The sequence below is a fragment of the Balaenoptera physalus genome (genome assembly GCF_965194825.1).
Source record: "Balaenoptera physalus genome assembly, chromosome: 4".
In the NCBI taxonomy this organism is placed as follows: domain Eukaryota; kingdom Metazoa; phylum Chordata; class Mammalia; order Artiodactyla; family Balaenopteridae; genus Balaenoptera; species Balaenoptera physalus.
In genome coordinates, this window is record NC_138891.1 from 99,741,139 (window position 1) to 99,763,380 (window position 22,242).

At 40.5% G+C, this 22,242-nt stretch overlaps 1 protein-coding gene across 1 annotated transcript in view; it reads left to right on the forward strand.

Moving 5' to 3' along the window:
- Window positions 1-945: 945 nt before the first annotated feature.
- DCBLD2 (discoidin, CUB and LCCL domain containing 2) overlaps window positions 946-22,242 on the forward strand; it is a 92,397-nt gene continuing 71,100 nt past the window's right edge. Inside the window, exons 1-2 of the mRNA XM_082460404.1 lie at window positions 946-1,626; window positions 19,815-20,042. Coding sequence (XP_082316530.1) covers window positions 1,398-1,626; window positions 19,815-20,042 — 457 coding nt within the window. The 5' untranslated portion in view covers window positions 946-1,397. The remainder of the gene's footprint in view (window positions 1,627-19,814; window positions 20,043-22,242) is intronic.

The window sequence follows — 22,242 nt, forward strand, 5'->3', positions numbered from 1 at the left end:
CACAATCTGACCCACCTTTCCTGTTTATTAATGACACCATCCTCCTCCTAGAGGCCCATGTTAAGAACATCCAGATGGCACCTTTCTCCTAAAACTAATCTCCACCTAGTCCTGTGGATTCCCCTTTCCCCAAACCAGTTCTTTTTTGTCACTCCATCCCCTTACAGTCTCCATCAGATTACCTGTGACTCTAATTAGTATTTATTTTATTCTGACTTTCATGATGTATTTCCATCTCTGTCCCAATACAAGATCCTGGAAGATTTCTGTATTATGACTGCAAATCCCACAACTCTTAGCAAAGGGTTTGCAGGTAGACAGCAGGTGTTCAACAAGTCTTGGTAGAATGGCTCAATGCATGTTAGGATGTTGGGTTTAAATTGCTTTAGGGGCATGTATCTTGTTATATACTTTTTTGTCCCCCCTCCCAATAGTAAATATGGTAAAAGGCATAGGAAGCAGGAAATACATATATTTTTAAAATTTAACACTGTATCTGGAGTTGCTGCAACAACTGGCTGTAGTTTTAATAAAAAAACACGCTCTGCTATTGAAAAAAAAAAAAAAGTCCCTTAGACTCGGCTCCCAGCTGAAACCAGCCAGGATCCCTGTTTCCCACCCCTTCCAGTGGCCTGATGTGCGGCGGGGGAGGAGCAATGAGCAAGCTGGGCCCGAGGAGCAGGGAAGAGCGAGCTGGGGGAAGTCCCGGAAGTCATTGACCAGAGCAAGCAGCCGCCTCAGCCGGATCAGCTTGGGCTGTGGTCCCAACAATAACAGGAGCGCGGGCCGGGCGAGGGCTGTCGGGGGCCCGAGTTTGGGGGCGGAACCCAGATTGGGGGGGCGGGTGGGACGCTCCCCAAGGCCGCAGGGATTGGAGGAGAGAGATGAGGGGCGGTGGAGCTCGAGGAGTGGGCCGCGGAGCTAACGGGTCGACCGAGGAGAGAGCGTGTAGATTGGGTGACGCAGAGGGAGACGGACCAGAGCCGACCGCGGATTGGCCGTGGCGGGCTGTGAAGGCGTGGCCAGCGCGCGCGAGAGGGAGCGCGAGGGAGCGGGCGACCGCCCTGCCAGCTAGCCGAAGTCTGGGGCGAGCACGGCGGGCAGGGGTCGGGTTGAGGAACGCGGCGCGGGAGGCGCGTCCCCCAGCTGCCCTCCGCGGCTCGAGCACCCCATTTCCTTCCCTCCCCTCCCTTGCGCTCCGGCCTGGGGTCTCCGGGCGGGGAGCGGAGGGAAGGGACGAAGGAGGAGGAGGTTTCGCGGAGTGAGGCGCGGAGGGGGTCCCGGAGCGGGGCGAAGCGCGCGCTGCCTCTCACTCTCCCGCCGCTGCCTTTGCCTCCTCGCCCGGTGCCGCGGCCCCGGGGCGCCCGCACTATGCAGGCGGACTGCCGGCCGCCGCGATGGCGAGCCGGGCGGTGGTGAGAGCCGGGCACAGCCCTCATCGTTTCCTAGTCCGGGCCGCGGCCGCCGCCCCCGCCCGGGCCGCGATCCCCCTCTCCCGCTCCTACCCCCTCCCTCCCCGCTCCAACTCCTCCTCCTCCCCCTCCCCCTCCTCCTTCCCCATGCCTCTGTTCCTCCTTCTCTTACTTATCTTGCTCCTGCTGCTCGAGGACGCCGGAGCCCAGCAAGGTGAGTGGTTCCCGAGGAGTGCGCGGCGAGCGGAGCCCCGGGGGGGCGGTGGGGGCGCCGAGGGAGCCTCCTGGGCGCCGGGTGTCCGGGCCGTTAATGAATCTGCAGACGCGCGGGATAGGTGCGGTGCGCTTCGGTGCGTGGCCAGACCTGGCCCCGCACTCGCTGGGTTGAGTTGCTGAGATGGGCTGTCTGTTGTCCCCCAAGTTGGCGCGGCTTTACTTTTGGGGAAGCCCATTCATTTTTCTGAAAAGAGGGAATTGAGACCTTGCTATGAAGGCCCCCTTTTGGCTATTGGATTCTTCTACTGGGGAAAGTCTTGGAGAGGAAAAGAAGTTTTGGAGATGCGACCCCCTAATGTTAAGCTAAATGGATGGATGGACAGAGTAGAAATGCAAGGTAATTAAATAGCATTTAAATCCATTGAAGGCAAGTGATAATTATCTTTTGTCAATGTGCTCAGGTTCAAAATCGAATGATGTTTATTCTGGTTATCTTTGAGTCTTGGATTTAGAACATGCTGTTTGCAATCCCTGCCTATTCAGGATGGTGGTCTAGATTGCCTGGGTCAGACACTGGGTCTGGGACCCAGGGCAGCGTACTCTTGCCCAAATGGAGCGTTCCGTGTTAAAAGGGCAAGCCCTTACAGAAAGTGACAAAACTTTTTTCCGTCAACAAGCCTTGAAAAAAAACTTTACTGAATAATCATAATGGAAAGAGAATGCCAGGCTGATTTCCTCCCCTTTTTTAGTACTTTTTTCAGGCAGCGAACAGCAATTTTTGAAACAGTTTGGCGTCAGTTATTGAACACGTTTTTCCATTGCATTTCACTGCATTTTATTGCAGTGAGAGGGATAAGGATTGGATTGTTACTTATCGCTGGGAAGGGTTTTGGGTTTTGGGTTTTGGGTTTTGGTTGATCTCCACATTTAAGTCCAGCTTAATGTTGCTCTCATATGATTTTCAGTAAAGTATGGAATCATGGCCATAAGCCTGTCATTGTGAAGATGCTGAAACTTTGACAGGCATGTGGAAATAGAATGTAAATGGGAAAACTGTATTTGGTAAACTGACCTCTTTCAGATCTAGGCAGCATTCAAGTTTCAGTTAGATCATCTCCTTAAACGAATTCTTGAACACCAGCACTTAATAAATTAGTGTGAAATCCTTTCCTCCATTTAAGTTTTAGAACCTATGCTTCTGTTTTCCTCCTAGTAGAAAGAAAAAGCAAAACAGGCTTATATATGGCTAACAGTGATTGATTGGGTCTTACTTTGTGGCAGGCACAGCCCTAAGTGATTTATGTCTATTAACTCACTTAATCCTCACCACAACCATCTGAGATAAGTATTGTTATTCCATTTCAAACATAAGGAAACTAAGACACACAAAAAATAAGGTACCTTGATACAGAACTCTAACTACATAACCAGAATATTCTGACCATTTTGCTTGTTTCAAGATCTGAAAGTGTTTATATCATGTTTAAAAAAAAATCTTTGAACAGTATAGAACCAGTTATATGTCTCCCCTCCAAATGAGATAATTGCCTTGCTTTTAGAATTTCTTAAGCCTGGTCTAATTAAACATGCAACATTACCTTATTTTTTTAAGTTTAATTTCAGTTTTTACCAAAGCATTTTAACATGGTTCTCTTTCACAGTGTCATGTTATATAAACATTAATGTAGATGAACACAGATAGAAATGATGCTGGTAATTTAAAAGACCTGATTTTTAGTCCTCCTGTTTATTGGGTAAATTTTTAAAAATCATTTAATTTCTTTGTACCTCAGTTTTCTACATCAGTGATAAGAGAATACATACCTATTTCCTAGCTTGATGAAAATGAAATGCTAGTACACAGGAGTTTTGAAAAGGGTAAAGTACAAATAGCTATAACTGATTATCATTGTTAATCTTTTTAAAAATTTTTTTTAAATTTTTGGCTGCGTTGGGTGTTCGTTGCTGCGCGGGCTTTCGCTAGTTGGGGCGAGCGGGGGCTACTCTTTGTTGCGGTACGCGGGCTTCTCATTGCGGTGGCTTCTCTTGTGGAGCACGGGCTCTAGGTGCGCGGGCTTCAGTAGTTGTGACACGTGGGCTCAGTAGTTGTGGCTCGTGGGCTCTACAGCTCAGTAGTTGTGGCGCACGGGCTTAGTTGCTCCGCGGCATGTGGGATCTTCCCGGACCAGGGCTTGAACCCGTGTCCCCTGCATTGACAGGTGGATTCTTAACCACTGCGCCACCAGGGAAGACCCTATCACTGTTAATCTTGAGCTTACTAAATTGATAAAGTAAGGGCAATTTAGGTATACATTGCCTGAAAACTCAGGAATTGTATGGGATTTGAATTCCCTAATTTTTAAAAATTATATTTCTTACCCAAAGGACCCTGATGCGGTCTGTGGTGGAACTGCAGTCAGTGTTACTAGTCTAACAGATGTGCTTTAGGGTCCACTGGGATTCTTCACATAACCTAAAAAGAAGTCTAATTTCAAAATGAGAAGCAGTGCTTTAAAAAGCCTATAGAATTTTTAATAATGGGAATGTCTACAATATTGTAATGTTAAGTTACAAGCTGGAGTTTTTACTCTCCTTTATAAGAAGGCTTGGTAAGAAGTCTGGAAGGAAATAATTTTTAAAAAAGATAACAGTTGTCTTTTGATGGTAGAGTTGTAGATAATTTCTTTATGCTTTTCCAAATGTTCTGCAATTTACATATAGTCACAATAAAAAATAAGCTGTGGGGCTTCCCTGGTGGCGCAGTGGTTGGGAATCCGCCTGCCAATGCAGGGGACACGGGTTCGTGCCCCGGTCCGGAAAGATCCCATATGCCGAGGAGCGGCTAGGCCCGTGAGCCACAACTACTGAGCCTGCGCGTCTGGAGCCTGTGCTCCGCAACAAGAGAGGCCGCGATAGTGAGAGGCCCGCGCACCGCGATGAAGAGTGGCCACAACTAGAGAAAGCCCTCGCACAGAAACGAAGACCCAACACAGCCAAAAACAATAAAATTAATTAATTAATTAATTTAAAAAAAAAAAGCTGTGAAAGAATGTTTTGTGATATATAGATTTCTTTTTTCCCTTAGCCAGCCTAGATAGAAATGCATTGAATGTGTATGCTGAGGTAGAACTGTGCTTCAGGATTTTTTTTTAATCTTTCAGACATCATTTTGAAGTAGCAGAAGATACTACACTCATTCCAATTAATGCCATACATAGCTATTCCTCAGCAGATTTTCTGCTGACCAAGTGTTTTTTCTTTTTATTTGGCCCAGAATAAAATTTATCATTGGTCTGAAAACTTGTCAACCTTTCACAACAGAGATGTATTTTAACCAACCTTATTTCATTAATATATGTATAAATTCTTTTTATTCACATCTGTTTAACTATGATGGTGTTTTAGGCATGGCTTATATTTGTGTACTTTGAGTTCTAAGTTTGATATTAAATTTACCTTCAAAGTCTTTTTCTTTTTTATTGAAAGCATTTTTTCCTGTAGAATGTATGTCTTTCTAAAAAACTTAAATTTGTGGAACTTATGCTGATTGCCTATTTGTTACCGTAATAAATTAACTTAATAGGAAGTTAAGGGTCTACTGTGAATGAATTTAAGTCTCTGGTTTACATTATGACTGTAGGAATTTGTGTCACCTCATCTTAGGAGCTCAGCTTCCTCATTTGTGTCATGGAGGGTTTGCCTACCTTCTGGGTTAGAGTATTATTTGAATGTGGTAAAGTATCAGAGGGATTAATTTTAAAAATCCATTGAGACTGACTTTATGCCTATTAACATGAAATGTTTGTGAAGGTAGTGATTTTTGTTGGCTAATTTATCTATCAAACAAATCAGTTTCTTTCTTAAAAAGAATCATTCAATTTCACAATGATATTTGAACTAATGTGTGAAAAAAATATACAGTCTGTCAAGTAGTGCCTTTATTTGCTTGTGATGTGGGGAAATAGTTTTTGAACACTATTTGTGAATTGTCAGAAATGAAGAACATGTCCCTCTGCAAAGAACATTTGTGATTATTAGTAATATTGACATTGTTAATTTAGAATTTTCCGTTATCTTTTTTTCGGTCTGATAAAACATTAGGGCTCTTATATGTACTTACTGTTCAGAGGCAAAAATCAGAGCATCCTTTTTCTGCTATATTTCTGATTAATTTTACATAGTGAAAGTTAGAAATATAGCACGTATTCCATATGTGTTAATGATCAGATTTAAAATCCACATTTTAAAAACTTGTAAATGAAAAATTAATTGTAAAATTACATGTTAATGATTTTTAAGTAGATTTCCCAATGTTATCAGCAGAGAGAAAACTTTATTTCCCTCTGGAAATAGTTAATAGTTCTATTTGAACATCTAAGCTTCATTCTAGAAGACCAGCATTAAAAAAAATATATAGTGAAATGGGTATGAGTTAAAGTACCAGTACTAGAATTAAAACACAAATGAATTAATTAATTTCCAAAAAGAAAGAATCAGTATGATGAGGAAAGGCTAGATTTACATAGAGTTAGATTTTAAATTTAGGACTATACTTTACAAAATGAACCTGGGGTGTGAAAGCTCAGGTGGTAATACTGGGTATTAATTGAATTCATGCAAATAGTTAGTTTCCACTTCACTTCTTGACTAGTTGGAAGGATGTGGAATGATGACATAAAATTATAAGGATCAGGAAAAGCTTTGTAGAGATAGTGATATTTGCTAAATGTAAATAGTGATATTTGCTAAATGTGATTGTTGAAATATGAAGTGAGACAGCTTGGCAGTTTTTCTTGTGTTGCTCATGGATTCAGTTTACTTTATAACAACCTTATGGCCTTAGCACTTTATTTATCTTAAAAATATTGTACAGATAACAATTATATAACAATTACTCAAAACCAAAAACTTAACTAATAATTATCCACAGTCCTACCCCCTTATCTATCCATTTATAATTTTTATCTTCCTTTCTAGTCCATATTCACATATCTACATAATCTTATATGGTTGTAATTTTAATAGTGTGGTGTTAAGTTCTGTAGACATATCATGTTAAAATTAATTTGTAGGCTGATTTAGCACACAGAAGCATACTTTGAAAATCCAGCAAGACAAAAATTTCAAAATCTAAAAATTTTTCACAGGATACTCATTATTAGTGAAGTAATTATTATATTGTTTAGAACTGCTATTACATTATTTTCTTTATTTGATTAAATTCTTCATTCAGGATAGGATCTTTGAGAAAGTATGTCAGTTCAAAGTATTAGTTTAGAAACACATAATGCTAATTTTCCAGGTCCTTATGTGGATTAAATTAGTATACTCCCATGAGGACAAAAAATACAGATATTCAAATAAACTAGAATTTAATGAATGCCAGTGTCTACTGAAGCAGATGGTATAACGGGGTGATCTTAAAAGGTTGCCACAACATCACCTACTAGATCCACCTGCATTCTGAAGGATATGTAGTTGAAAGAAGAACTTTGGTTAGCTGCTTGAATCATGGGGAAGACCACAAGATGCAAGCTCCCTCAACTGCTTTCTAAGGAGAGTAGGCCAGGAGTTCCTTTCTTTTGTGGAGTACAGTGCACGTGGAGTTTGCAGTTTAAGTGTGCAAACTTAATTGCTTGGGATAAGAGAGAAAATGCTGGTACTCTCTATCATTCTCTCATTAAAAACTCTCAGCATGAAAGAGTACCAACTATAAGCTCCCAGGGGTGTGTGCACATAGGTCAATAGAGTCCTGAGACAGTTACGATAGAGTAAAATATTGTCATTGTCTTCAGAGATCCTACAGGCTAGTTGGGGAAATAATTATCTTCAAGTTGGAGTATATGGATAAATAACCAAGGGAAGTTGCGCAGTGCTGTGAGTTTGTAAGGGAGGGAGAGCTCACAATGCCTGGGAAGTAGGAAAAACCTTGCTGATAAAATGATTTTAAGCAGGTAAGCTTTTAGGATTGGTAGGTTTCTAGTTCACAGGGATGGCAGACATTTCAGGAGTTAAGATCACAGCATCAGAACAGCAGGGAGTCAGGAAAGCATGTGAGTGTCAAAGCCATCCTTGCTGCAATGAGTAGCATGCCTCAGCCTCTGGTCCTGGCCCATTGCTTCCTCCTTGAGCCCCATACCCTGCACACTTGTCCCATATTTGGGCAAATATGGTTGCTTTCTGAGGGCCATGGTTCTGTGCACTGGGGTACTGCATTCTTGGAGCTATGTTAATACTTCCATAGTGTGGCCAGCAGCCCCTTTATAGGATACAATCCAAACTCCTTGGCATATTATATATGTAATTTTTTCAGAGTCTGGCCCCTCCCTTTCTCTCTGACTTAATCTCATGCCAGCATCCCTCACCCTTTGTATATAGTTCAGGTATAAGACTGAGATTTTTATTCCTCTGATATATAATTTCATCCTGTTTTGCCTTGTTCCGGATACTGATCTCTTTACATGTGTCATTTTCTCCACTTGAAGAGAAAGAGCCCCTTTCCTTGTGTGCTTGGTAACCTCCTTATCATCCTTCAAAACCCTTCTTGGGTATCATGCCCTCTGAGAAGAGTTCTCTGTCACCACACACACTCATCTCCAGTAGTAATTTCCTGTTTTTTCTGTTCAGTCATTAATCACAATGTATATTAAATATTTGTTTCTGGCAGAGAGTTTTATTCATTTTCTTATTTCTAATACTTATCATGATGTCCATCATTCAAAAATATGAATTTAGGGGAAATCCCTGATGGTCCAGTGGTTAGAACCTGCCACTTTCACTACTGAGGGCCCGGGTTCAGTCCCTGGTCGGGAACTAAGATCTCACAAGCTACTCGGCGATGCCAAAAAAAAAAAAGAATTTAGAACTCATTTCTGCAGTGAATCTGCTGCCCCAAGCACATTATTGGATGCTAGTCTCTGGGCACCTGCATGCCCTTCACACTGTTGTCCTTTGTCTGATTCCCTCAGTTAGCAGTCAGAGCCTGGGCTTCTCAGTTCCATGAAAATAGAACCCTTTCTTGAACCTTAAGCTACTTGCACAGGGCCTAACATTCTGCCCAGTGTTTTCCCAGCCTCCCTCTTCCCAGGAGCTAGACCCCTTTGCTTTTGTAATGAGAGGAGTCCTTCTTCACCTGGAACTCTGAACAGAGCCGTGGTTTCTACTTAGAAAACGCTGCTGTGCTCCCCTGTCAAATACGTGGTCTTTAAGAGCTGTGCTAGCCTACAGCAGTGTCAGCAAGTGGGGTGCACTCCTTTGCCCTCTCTTTCAGATTCTGATTTGAATAGCCACCTCCAGCCTTATAAAAGTCCCCCTAGTTTTGGTTCTAGTAGTTGCCTGCCTCCTTTTTCTTTGCCAGCCGAAATTCCTGGATAACATTCAGGTAGCTACAATAATTTGGTGTCAGGAAAGTAATGAGAAGCAGGCTGAAAAGGTCGTTGAGGACAAGATTGTGGAGAACTTTCCTTGTGGGGCAGACTGAAGAGTTTGTACCTGTGATGTCAGCAATGACATCATCCTTAGGTACCTCTGCTTCTACCCAGTCCATCTCTATAGGTTCACTTGTCTCAGCCCAGGTCAGTCATCTCATTGATGCTTTCCCCCTTGTCCTTGACAGATCCCACACCTGGCCCACGTGCCAGTCCCCACTGCCCTCTTCCTCTGGTTCTGGACAGCTCAGGGTTGCAGGAGAAAGGCCTGTGGCCTTTGTGACTAGATCTGCCTCGGATAAGGATGACGAATCAAACCTCACGTGGGGATTTGTGCTCAGCTGCAGCATCATGACTGTCCCACTCCTCAAACCTGCACGGTAAAACTTTGCCTCCTGCCTTGCCTTTTCTTCTTCCTGAAATCATCTCTTACACCTTATCCAAAACACTGCTTCATCAGGGAATATGCGTTGTGTTTTAGTATAATTTAAACTTCTGTGGTGCTTCTTACCTTGTACCTGGAAACATGCTCAGGATGCCACTGGCTTGTATATACATCTGTCAACTGGTTGCTTTCCAGGTACCCTATATCTCTGCTTTTTTCAGTGACCAACTTTCTGACAAGACTACATCTGTGCTGTACATTTTCTTAGTGTCTAGCACACAAAAGATATTTGTTAAATGATGTTTCCCTTGCAGTCTAGCTTCTGCTCTTCTGAAACTGTCACTTAAACTGTGAGATTTTTTTTTCTTTTAAACCTTAGAGCTTTCTTTGTCTTCACTATTTTTTTACGTGGGTGGACTTTGAAAGTATGGAGATATTGGAGTCAGACATACTTGGATTTAAATACTAGGCATGTCACTCTCAACGTTTTGAAATGTATAACTCACCTCTCTAGAATGTATGAGGGCTGTGATCAAATCTGTTGGGTAGTTGATAAATTTTGGTTCAACGAGTGAAACAACGTGTGAATGAAAATTTTGTTTCTCTTTCCCTACTCCATAGTTAAAATTTCCATTTTCAAATGTTTGCTTTCTACTGAGATCCAGTGCTTCTCCATCCTTCTGCCCCTTCTCCCCATCCCACTTATTGTGTAGGAAAGTTCACCCCTAGCTTAGTGAGAGGGGTCAGACCGCGCAGTGGAGGAGTGTGACAGCAGGGCGTGATTGTTCACATCTGTCCTACGTGGCCTCCAACCCACCCAGACCGTAATACTGGTTTTGTCTCCTCCCTTTTGACCTCTACTTTCTCTCTCCAACTTCCTACCTGTTGATAGATTTTAGCTTTTTTTGCTCTCCATCCTCAGATCATTTTCAGGTTCATGGTTTATCCCTTTCTTCCTGGCATGCCCTGTTTCTGGTTACTCTTTTTGTCCTAGATGCTAACTTTATAGGTCTGGATATGAGACAGACATTCTGTTGCATGGGTGGAGGAAGAGTGTTTTGGTTAGTGAGGTTATAGGGAACAGAAAATTAAATCTGCTTAAAGTAGAAGGGAAAAGTATTGGGACCATTCTGAGGTAACTTGTGGAATCTTCCTAAGAACTGAGCCAACCTAAGCCCAGGGAAAAGCAGGGATGCAGCGGGACCTCAGACACCAAGGACTCAGCTTAATTCTGTCTTGTTACAGTCTCGCTTTCTCTGCATGGAACAAATCATGGCTGCTGGCAGTCCTCAAGGCTTGTAGCTTCGACACTGGAGAGATTCTGGGGTTTCCCTAACATACAAGGTCCAGAAATGAGAGGGCCTCACGTTGGCCCAGTGTGAATCAGTACCCACCCTTGAACCAGTCAACTAACCAGGGGGCATGAGGTCATATGACAACTGTTGCAAACTGCAGAGTAGCTCCCAGAAGGAAAGGGGGGTACTAGATACATAGAGGCATCATCTTCAAAGAGAGTGTTCACATTTATAGAATCCAGTGCTTTTTAGACAAGTTATTACCAAACCCTCACAATTACCTTGGGAGATGGGTGGTATTATTCCCATGTATAGTTGAGGATATAGAGGTTAAGTGCCAGGATCATCTCAAAAGTTGGCATAGCTAGAATTTAAATCGGAAAGTCTGTCTGATTCCCAAGCCTATGTACTTTTCTACTGTTATCACTTACCTACCAAGTGCCTACCACTGGCTTGTTTGGGTTTATTATTTTCTAAATTCAGCAGCATGTGTTAAGAGGCTGGTATGCCCTATTTCTATGTCTACAGCTACCAAGGCGAACAGAATGCATTGCCTGTCTGTGATAGAGCTTTACAGCTGGTGTGGCAAACCGACATAAGTATGCATAATTAAGCATATTCGGTACAGTAAAGAGACTTTGATGATGGAAAGGGAGAGACAGACCAGGGCTTTCAGAAAGGTTTCCCAAAAGAGACAACGTTGAGTAGGTATTTGCCAGGTGGATATGAGGAGGAAGGACCTTCTTCTCGGCAGAGCAGAGTAGCACGTGCAGCGGCGGAGGAGAGAGAGCGTGGAGCATAGAGGGAGTCACGCACAGTTCCAGAGCTGGAGCAGAGAGGTTGTGGGAAGAGTCAAGAGATGAGACGGGAAAGGGAGTCCGGCCACAGATTGTTATGGACTTTGTATCCTTGCTGAAGAGTTTGAGGTTTTATTGTATCACTGGTGAAGAACAGTTGAAGGATTTTTAAATAAGGGACCTACGTGACCCAGTTGGTGTCTAAGAAACTGGCAGGAGTGTGGGCAGTGGATTAGAGAGAGCAAAGAAAGGAAGTGGGGAAACCTGTCAGAGAACTATTACAAGGGCCTGCACTCCTTAAGAGGGATGAAATTTAGAGATACTAAGGAAACAAAGTATAAAACTTAATGACCAGTTAAATTTGAGAGAGCAAAGGTCATTTAAAAATGCTGGGTTTTTTTCTTTCTGGAATCCTCTTCTCCCTGCTTTCCACCTCCCTCTTCCACCAGTATTCCTGCCTAGCTAACTGTTATTTACCCTACACACACACACACACACACACACACGCACGCACACGCGCGCACACCCTATCACATCCATTACTTCCCTGCAACACTCATCGTCCCTGAAATTATTTACTACGTCTGTCGTACTACTCTGTAAACTCTGTAAGGACAGGGGCCTTGTCTGTCATTTCTCTTGTTCCTAACACCTGGTTCAATGCTTGGCACGTGGAGGATGTTCCCTGAATGCTTGGGACACGTTGAGTTTGAAGTGCTGTGGAATTTCTGAGCAGAGGAGCTCAGTACAGAAGTGGATGACAGGTTCGAGGGTTAGGGGAAAGGCTGGAGACTACGGGGCATTCTCCCTTTCGGTGGTGGCTGAAGTTGCAGGGTGGGGAGATGGCCCAGGCAGCACAGAGGGCGGGGAAGGAGCTCTGGAGAACAGCAGCATCAGCAGTCAGTAGTTGGAAGATAAGTCAGCTAAGGTGCTGGAGAAGTTGCAATTAGAGAGTCAAAAGAAGAACTAAGGTGGGGAAGGAGAGTTTTAAAAAGGAGGGAGGAAAGATAAGGAAGGAAGATGGGAGGGAAGGAAGGGACAGCGATGCCACATGCTGTAGAAAGGTCACAAATGATAAAGATGGAAAAGTATTGACTTTTGGCAGCTCGGAAACGGACCGCTTTAGTGAAGAGTACATTGGAGAGGTAGGTCTGCCTTTCCTACGGCCGCCGTAACAGATTGCCACAAATTTAGATGGCTTCAGACAACAGAAATGTATTGTCTTATAGTTCTGCCGGCTAAAATTCTGAAAGTAGGGTATTGGCAGGGCAATGCGCTCTCTCTGAAGGCTCTAGACCAGGGTCCTTCCTTACCCCTTCCTAGCTTCTGGCAATTGCAGTCTTTGGAATCCCTTTGCATCATTCCAGTCTCTGCCTCTGTAGTTATGTGGTATTTTCCCTGTGTCTGTATCGTGTCCAGATTTTCCTCTTTTTATAAGGACACCGGACATTGGATTAGGGTCTCTCGTAATCCAGTACGGCCTCATTTTAAATTGATCACATCTGCTAAGACCCTGTTTCCAAATAAGGTTACATTCACAGGTACCAGCAATTAGGAACATATAATCTGGTTGTTGGGACGGGGGTGGGCGGGGGGAGAGTACAAGCCAACCACAACCGTTTGGAAGCTGAATTGCAGTATTTTGAGCCTAGAACGGGAAGCAAAGAAGTAAGACATCGAATGTAGAGAACTGAAAAAAATCTCTCTGTAAAAGAAAAAAAAAGTGAGAAAGAAAGTGGTAGATGTTGGGGAACACTGGCTGGAGAAAGATTTTTTGTGTGTTTTTTTTTGGTTGTTGTTGCTCTTAGTGTTTTGAAACTTGTTAAAGTGCAGATCCTTCCTAGGCTCCACTGCAGAGCTACTTTCCAGTATATAATTTGCAAAAAAAGGCAAAATTATACCTGTCATGCAAATATAAAATTAACACATGTCAAAGATTTTATTCAACTCATTAATTAATGAAGGAACCAGTAAGAAGTTGAAACATGTCCAAAGAATATTTGAGAAACTAGGTGTTTAGATAGGTAGTTTTAGGCTGTGATTGCTAGATTAGATGGCTAAAACTGTTCAGTGGCCAGTAGGGCCATAAACTCTAACATGTGGGATTATTTTTTTCAACTATACAGAAATTATATGCATCTCTACAAGACAACAATCTACAAGTTTATGTGTAGCCAAGACTGGGACCTTTAATCAATGATAAATAACAAATCCAATTAAGTATTTTGCCCTATAATCCTTGGGCAGCTTTTGGCCTATATGACATTTAAAGGATCTGCTGCTCACCTTTATTTTTTTAACCTATTTCCAAGTTTCAGGTAATGTTTCTGACATATTTATTAGGATCTATGGAGACAGAGATGGGGGCCTGAGAACCTTTATGTTAAATAGCCCTTAGGTGGTTCTAATGTTGACTAAATTTTGAGAACCACTGAGTAAGAGAATACCGAGTGGCTTTCAGTGCCCATCTGAGATCAGAACCTATTACTCTAATGACAACTATTCCCTGGATCGTGTGATTTTTTTCCCAGTAGTGCTCAGCTCCTGGGCAAAGAGAGATCATGTGATCCAGGGTGGAGGGCTTGCCAGGCAGATCCTCAAGAAGGACATAGTGGCAAGGAAGTGAAGGTACCAGGAAGAGTGTAGTTCACACACTGGACATGAGGTCCAGGCTGGGTAGGGAAAGAAATGAGGCTAGGGCAAGACAGTAGATGGGGAGCAAAGAGAGAAGTTCACAGAAAGTGTGCAGTGGGTGTAAGAGAGCAGAAGGGTCAGGAGACTGACCGAAAGAGTGAAACATTAAAGTTGTTGAGATTTCACAGGTGGGAGTAATCTCGGGTAATGGCAAAAACAGTCTAGGCTGTGGTTTCATGAGTTCCTGAAGTGAAGTAGAGGTCATTGGGGAGAAGATTGGTGAGAATTACTTTCTCATGATTTACACTTTTCACAGGACACTGTACTTGAAGCTTTAAAGCTGATGTAAATCTTCTAAAGTAATGAGCCATTGTTCTGATACCTTAGCTAGGCTGTGGCCAAACGCACCGGACCTACATGGGATGAGCAAAAGCCTTTCTGGTCTTTTATGACCATAATTACCCTCAAACATTTATTGAACACATTAGTATGGGTTAGGCCCTCAATAGTAGTTGTTTTCATACAGTATCTTTAAATTCTTACCCTCTGTGGTTTGAGATGTTAGTATACCCATTTTACAAAACTCAGCTTTAGCCATCAGTAAACAACCTTCTCAAGGTCACAGTGAGTGGTAGGTAGGGCATTTAAATTCATCACATGACTCCAGAACCAATTTGCTTAACCATTATGTACTACATAGAGTGTGTGCTTGGTGGGGATTGAAGAGGATTTATACATCTCACATTTCCTTCATGTGATTCAGTTTTGTAAATTATCACACATGCAGAGATGAGTGTGGGCTTAAAAAAGCTTGAGCTGAGAGCTATTTCTTTTCCTTTAAATTGCCACAGTAACCCTCTTTAGGCTCTCAGTGCATATCCATCTTAGGCAGTATTAAAAAAAAAATGAGTAAATTAAAATAGGACCTTGAATTATCTTTTTGAGATTGTTGTGATGCAACTTTAAAATCTTAAAGTAACAGGACTGGTATAGTACTTTTTAGTCTAAAAATTCGCAGTGCTAAATAATAGATTAAAAATCTTCATTGTAGTCAAATGAAATAGGATATCCTTGTTAACGCTTGCAAGTTATTCTTTTGAACACTTTTCTACTCTCTAAATGCCTTTTTTTTCAGTTTATTATACGATCTCACAGATGTTACAAGATGTGACAGAAGTGACACTTATTTAGAGGAAGTATATAGTCAAACTCACCTGTTCACAGTGACGAAAATTCCTTGAAAGCTTATTGGAAAAGTATAAACCTTTCCTAGTTTCTAAGAATTGTAATGAAAGTTACATTGCTCTACATTTTTGGAATATTTGTGCAAGCTTCCTGCTTTTGTCTTTGTTCTTGTTAAAGAAAGTATTTTTAGAAGTCATACAGTGTTCATGTTAATAAAATTAAATAAGATAACTTATATTATTTTTAATAGTAATGTGACTAAAATATGGGGTTAGCTGGAGAGTCGCATAAAATCAGCATCATGAGCACATATTTATCCAAAAAACATACTTGGTTTGAAGTTTAGAAAGCAGCCTAAAATAAGCATGTGTTCTTCGTTGTATTAATTCATTATTATTTAAATTAATGTTCTTTGTGTTTTCACTAGGGAAAAGTAGTTAAAAAAAATTACTCAGCTATTTTCCTGGAACAGTATCAAAATTTGTATCTGGCTTAACACATCTGACCTGACAGTCTTCAGAGGAAGCAAACACATGTTCTATGAGTAATCCCCTAGATAAATCTGCAGCCAAACAACGGGGCAGTGAGATCAAATTCCAGTGTTTTTTTCTCCACTGAAATAAAATTAAAATTCAGAAATTACATTTACAGGCTTCTACCCCTTATGGTCAGTTATAGTCTGGTGGAGACCATCTGCGGGGGTGGGGGGGAGGAGAAGAAGAAGCTGACAGTGATTGTGGTGATGATGGAGTTGGAGAAGAAGAAGGAGTTGTCGATGTGGCGTTGTTGGTGAGAGTGAGTGTATGGTCCTACAATACCCATTTTGAAAATTATTTTTCCAGTAGTGGTTACACTCTCTTTGTCAATTCTGCCTTGTAAAAATGAGTAATAGTAGGTGGTATTAGCCTGGTCACAGATTATTATTCTTTCCAGTTACAAAACTAAGCAGAAAATCTGGAGATTCTTACTTCCTGACTCTATTACCATCCTTTTTCAAACCCCAATGTTAAATGAGGGCCCCTGACCAAGAAAAATACTTGAGGGCTGCAGACTAATAAGAAGGACCTTTTTTTCCCTTTAACTTAAAGAAAAATAAAGCATTCTGTTTACTTCTTTAACCTTGTGGGGAAGACTGTTCCCTGGGTTGTACCCTTAGCAAGTAGAACAGCATTACCCTTTGAGCTAAAGGAAAAAGAACTAACCCAGATCTTCTGTTGGAGATGTCCTAACCCTTGCTCTACGTCAGCCCGTCTCAACCTCCACACTATTTGACTTTTAGGATCCATCACCCTTTACTCTGGGGAGCTGTCGTGTGCATCGTAAGATACTTCAGCAGCATTCCTGGCCTCTACCCACTGGATGCCTGTGGCACCCCCCCCAACCCCAGAATTGTTCCAGTGTCCTCCACCCACATTTGAGAACCCTTGCTCTCAGTGTATTAGGTGATTTGTTGATAATATTTTCCAGATTTTGGTGTTACTTTTAAATATTTTGTCCCATTTTAAGTATTTTGGTGTAGAATAGGCTTCGCTTTTAAGAACTGTAAAAATAAACTGGAAGCACATGTTCTAATTTGGGGGTAAAAGTGAGGACAAGGTCTTTTTCTGATCTGAGAATTCAACAGTGTCACCTTTGGATGCCTAGTACAGTGTTGTTCGTTGCACAGGTGGGGACCCTTTAGTGGGTCAGGAAGATATATTTAAGACACTTGAGTCAAGGTGTAAAGTACATTTCTTACTTTGGAATAACAGAGAAAAACATTTGAAAACTGCTGGCCTAGTGTCCCTTTCCAACTGGAATATTCGAAACATATACTTCATAGCAGTAGGTATTTGGCCAGGCCAGCTAAGCTATTTATCTAGTCAGGTTACACTTATCAAATAGTCTTGGAAATATGGAACATGCAAATTTGTGCATTGCAGTAGATTTGAGACTTTCTTTTAACTTTAGTTTCTGGTACGTATCGTCTTGTTTGCGAGAGGAGGAAGCTCTGAACTCCATCACATATTTTAGAACATTCTTGGCACGTTACTTGTGGACTGTTCATGCCCTCCCCCTACACAAGATGCTGAAAAAAGACAGCTCCATTTTAATTGTTTTCTTCATCACCATGCATGCAAAAGTCCTGTTTTTCATCAGTTAGTATTTATTTTGTTAACTTTCGTAGGACCTATGCTGTATGGAGGAAAGGGCAGAAAACATTTTGTGTGTTTATTGAGAATCAAACATAATTATGAGCATAAAGATATTTAAGAATTGCTCCTAACACTCTGCTTGTAGTCTTTTTATAAAATTCATTTTAACATGACAACTTTAAGTTAAATAATAGCCTGTGGGGAATACATTAAATGCGACAATCTGCCATTACTAAGTCCTGACTTCAGCTGTTAATAGCAAAATTCTGGGCTTTCTGAAATCCATCAACACTTCTGATCACTTAAGAAGCTGCCTTAGTTTCATACTTACTAAAGAAAATACATTTATAGTTTGAGTTATTTCATTTATTCAGGGCTACTTTTTAAAGATTGAAACACTTCCAGAAAGCTCGTTTTCATCTTTTCAGTAGTAAGAGAACATTTTTGACTAGTTTCATATTTTTAGAAGATCTGTCTTAGGATGGTTGTCTTTTTCTCTAAGGAAAAATGTTAATGATTATTCAAAAGTTATTTATATTACAATTCATTTATTTTCACAAGGGAGGTTTTTATATCCTTATGTTTTTAATTTAGATAATATCCAATAGAGATATTCAAGGTATTTTCATCATAGTTTCAGGGGAAATTTGTGGTTATTTTTCTTTTCCTCTGAGTTGTATAACATTCTAAGTTTTATATTTGCAAAAGATCAGTGGCTATGTCACGCAAAAACTCACAGGTTTTTTTAATGGTGCCGTTACGTATTATGATATTATTGAACTGCTATGCCTAGTTCTTGTGTGTGGAGTGAAGGCAAGTGTAGAAGATAGCTGAAGTTTAATGTTGGTTAAAAGCTAAGCTTTGCGCGAGAGAGATTTGTTTAAGAAGCCAGATTGCTGGTTGACCTGTGAAAGCAGGCTAAGTAACAGTACTAGTGTGGATTTGGCAATAAAATTTCTTTATCAGCAAAAGATATGAAGTATTGTCATCAGAATCTGGGTACAGAGTTGTTGTTCCTTCCTTAAAGCTAGTTTTGAGACTAGTTTGAGATAACTTTTTCATAGGTTAATGTACAGTTTCCTTATTCATTCAGTTAATAAACATTTTGCAACTACTACTTGTAGATACTATTTTCTTATTCATAGGCGTTTAAAGCTTTCATCTGTTCTAGTAAATGATATCAGCACTACATTGTTCTTAAAAATAAAAAATCAAGATAATATAAAATTCTGTTACACCCATCTGTGTCCATATTGAGGTTAAAACTCAGAAGTGTCAATTCTAATATAGTTTTCTTTGTTTTAAGTTCTGAACTCTTCCAAAAGGTGATTATAAATAGCTCTTTTGAAAGAGAAAATACTATTGTTTTGAAAGGATGTATTCATTTTCCTATTAAAAAGACATTCATTTGAATCCCATCGTTAGGAACGCTAAGCGGTGCAATTGGAGCAGCAGCTAAAACTTCTTAATCAGTATTAACGCCTCCTTCCAGGTGCTCAGTAGAATGTCAAATTTTATGATAAAGGGAAGAATGCAGATATTTGATTTTTACAAACAATGTGTTAACTGTTTCCATATTCAGTTGCTGAAGAAATTTCTGGAGCATTTGCTTAATTATTTAATGCTGCTACCAAGATATGAAGGTCATTTTACTAATCTTTAATAAGTCTAATAAACTGGTTTTTTGTCATCATTCTATAGGGGAAAATGAGGCTTTTGGGGAGGGACTACTGAAAAGTCAAATTTCAGTAGAACATAAAATTAAACTATGAAATATTGCTTTAATGCCTTCAAGAAGGAATGCCTTGCATCGTGTAATATGGTCAGAAATCTGCATAATCTTTAGTATAGTTTAAGTGTTTTTAGAAATCATTTGACTTCTCACAGGGATTTTTGAAGGGGTTTGTGCTATTTGTAACTAAATAGGTGAAGCTGATCATATACATTTATTTTTATAGTTGACATTTATTTTGAACAATTACAAAGAATTGATACTCTTAAAGACTGGATTTATTATGACATATATATATATAATTATTGCTAAGTTATGTTTACTTCTATTTATTTTGATTGGACAGTTCTTTGAACTCATAAATTATAAAGGTAATCATTGATTATTTTGACCTAACCTGGCTTCTCCTGGCTCCTGTGAGTAGATCTACTAAGAACTATGTTATCTGTTTTATCTTGTGTAAGGAAGGTATTGGTGGTACAAAATATCTGATGTCATACATATTTTAAAATCTTCACACAAAATCCTGATTATTTGTAGTGTAAGTTAAAGATGTAAAGAATAATTTATCGTTCTTTTAACTTTTTTTTTTAAAGGTGATGGATGTGGACATACTGTACTAGGCCCTGAAAGTGGAACCCTGACGTCCATAAACTACCCACAGACCTATCCTAACAGCACTGTTTGCGAATGGGAGATCCGTGTAAAGATGGGAGAGCGAGTGCGCATCAAATTTGGTGACTTTGACATTGAAGATTCTGATTCTTGTCACTTTAATTACTTGAGAATTTATAATGGAATTGGAGTTAGCAGAACCGAAATAGGTAGGAAATTTTCAATACATCATTGGCCCCAAGTTTTAAAACTGAAGCAATGTTTGATACTTAACATTGAATAACTATGCTGTATAGGATATGTGGGAAATTATTGAAATGTGTGGAAATCTCAAATTTGAATGTTCTTTTGGGAAGAGAAAATTCTTATCTGTTTATTCACTTTTCTAATAAGCGTGTGTTGGTACCTTTGCAACAAGATGCCACTGTACTGCTTCTGAGGAGGAGGAAGTTAGTTATCTTTTTTTGTTCATTTTGTTTTTCTTTGATCATTCTATTTGCAGTTAAAGAATGTAAGTATAATTCATGCTTAGGAGTCAGTGTATCATGGTAATTAAGAGCGTGGGTTTTGGATCCAAACTTCCTGATATTAAATACTTCTGCTGTTAGCTTGCTGTGTGACCTTGGGCGAGTTACCTGATCTCTGTTTCCTCACTTGTAAAATAGGGCATGAACTAGTACATGTAAAGTGCTTAGAACTGTACCTGACATATAATATATGCTTAGTAAATATTAGCTGCTGTTGTCTTTATTCTTAGCTAAGAGCAGCTGGTTCTCAATTATGGCTGCATATTAGAGTCACTTGGGAAGACTTTTAAATAACACTATATACCTGGTCCCCATTCTAGAGCAGCTGAATCAGAATTGATTCGGTGGGACCCACACCTCAGTATTTTTAAAGCTTCCCAGGAGAATATACTTTGAAGTCAAGTTGAGAACCTTTGGCTTAGAGATCAGCACCTTTCTCTGAAGCAGGAAACGTAGCAAAATTTGTAAGGCTGTCTTGGTGAAATAACATTATAACATGAAGAACTCTAAAATTCTCTGTGAGTTTTATTTGGAAAGACTTATTGATACAGGTGTGTAAAATGTCTTTCAGAACTATAAATGGAGCCCACTATCTTGTTCTTTAAACATCATGTTCATCTTCTGGCCTCCTCTCCGTCTCTAGTCAAACCCTTCATCTCTTCTCCACTTTTTGGCCTCTTATCTATGAGAGGAAGAATTCCTGGCCTGCTTCCCTGGCTGCTGATTTATAACCTCTGTTGTCTCCCAATCAACTCTTGATTAACCTGGGTGCTTGATCACCACGTGCATATTGCCACGAATATATGGTCTTGGATAAGCTTTTAGAAACTCGAATCACCTGAGGATCTAGAAAACACTATTACTGTAATACTGATAGAAGACAGTTGCATATTAAGTGCCTCCTGAGGAGATGCAGTAGGGAATAAGTGATACCACCTCAGCAGTCTTGAAACAATAATGAAAAAATGTGAACCACAATCTGATCACGCCCCTAGCAGTTTACACGAAATAAAGGAGCTAGAGAAACACATTTTATCAACCATAAAGACTCCTTTTTTAAAAAATGCCACTTATATGTAAAGGGGAGGAGGTCGGGGGAACTGTCATTCATTTAGAGATACATCTTCCGAAAGTAGTGTGTGGACCTTGTGACCTTGTTTAGGTCTTGATTCAAACTAACTGACTGCGAGAGGACATTTTTGAGAAAAGCAGAATCTCAAATTCTGTGGTAATGTTATATTTGTGTATTCAAGATCTGATTTGTTAGAGACATTTTGAAGTTCAAACAAAACGCCTCTGATTTGTTTTTAAATATTTCAGAGAAAAAATGGTAGGAAGAGGGCAGGTGAAACCAGAATGGCACACGGGTGAAGCTGAGCCATGGGCACATGGGAGTACATCTCTCTACTTTGATGTAGTTTTGAAAATTTCCATATTGAAAGTGCTTTTTGTTAAAAAAGAAAACCATAGGATTATGTATTTGGACAATAAGTAGTGTCATGTTGCTAGGCAGGAAGAGTGACATGGGAAGAAAATTGAGCACAGGTTTTATTTAAATCACTCACTGGGTTCTCATCACAGCTCCAGGACTTAACTTGCTGAGAATTCTTTCTACAAGTCATCAGCCCAGACTTCAAAGTCATCATCAGTACTGTAGGAAGATTAAATGAAATAATATTTTACAGTGCTTGGGGTGTAGTAGGTGTCCACTACTCAGCTCTCCCTTATTTCCATTGGTTTTGTTTTTCCTTATTCTCTCTTCATACAGGTGAATGGAAAGCTGTAGAAAGGTCAAGGGGACCAAGTGATGATGGTTCCTGTTGGGCTTTAGTTCTGCTCCTCCCCCCCCCATCACCACCTACCATATATCCACTGGTCCTCC